The sequence below is a fragment of the Loa loa genome (genome assembly GCF_000183805.2).
Source record: "Loa loa unplaced genomic scaffold supercont3.4900, whole genome shotgun sequence".
In the NCBI taxonomy this organism is placed as follows: Eukaryota; Metazoa; Nematoda; class Chromadorea; order Rhabditida; family Onchocercidae; genus Loa; species Loa loa.
Window position 1 is genome coordinate 1 of NW_018113076.1, and position 666 is coordinate 666.

A 666-nucleotide genomic window follows, 5' to 3' on the forward strand; every position below is an offset into this window, starting at 1 on the left:
TATTTTTTGATTTCTAGCTAGAATTTAAAATTGTTCATATAGTCCGACAATCGAATTTTTCAAAATTGCACTTGAAATTTTGATATCATTTGGCATGAAATTAAGGCTTACAGTCGTCTTTTAAAAATGTAATTTACATTTTGGAAAAAAAAAACTGATTAAAGGGAAAATATTATCAATGGCATTAACAATTTTTGTTTTGATTTCAAAAATCTGATCGAATTTGATTGATTTCTTTTAGGTAAAGGTAGTGACATTGTTGATAAAGGTGACAATACATATGGTGGAAAATGGGTTATCAATCCTTCTGGTGGATTAATATCCAAAGGACATCCAATTGGTGCAACTGGTATGAATATGAATACGAAAAGGAATCAACTTCTCGTTTTTTATTTGTTATGAAATTACTTGAAATTTTACTTCAGTATCAAATTTCTAATTTTTCTATTTTAGGTGTAGCACAAGTCGTGGAATTGTCGCTTCAGTTACGTGGCCTTGCTGGTGCACGTCAGGTACCAAATTGCAAGATTGCAATGCAGCATAATATTGGTAAGTATTGTTTATCATTTGACTCGAGTATAATATTTTAGGATCAGGATGCCAAATGCTATAATCTAATCTTAATTAGGTAATACACAACAGTTTAAGGTTCAAAAATCAATTCTA

The 666-nt window shown here is 29.9% G+C and overlaps 1 protein-coding gene across 1 annotated transcript; it reads left to right on the forward strand.

Moving 5' to 3' along the window:
* Positions 1–241: 241 nt before the first annotated feature.
* LOAG_16226 (hypothetical protein) lies at positions 242–590 on the forward strand (the record flags this gene model as incomplete). The annotated part of the gene is made up of 2 exons (XM_003151714.1): positions 242–349; positions 454–590. Coding segments are annotated over 2 exons (245 nt in total), but the record flags the coding sequence as incomplete, so codon positions are not given.
* Positions 591–666: the final 76 nt, after the last annotated feature.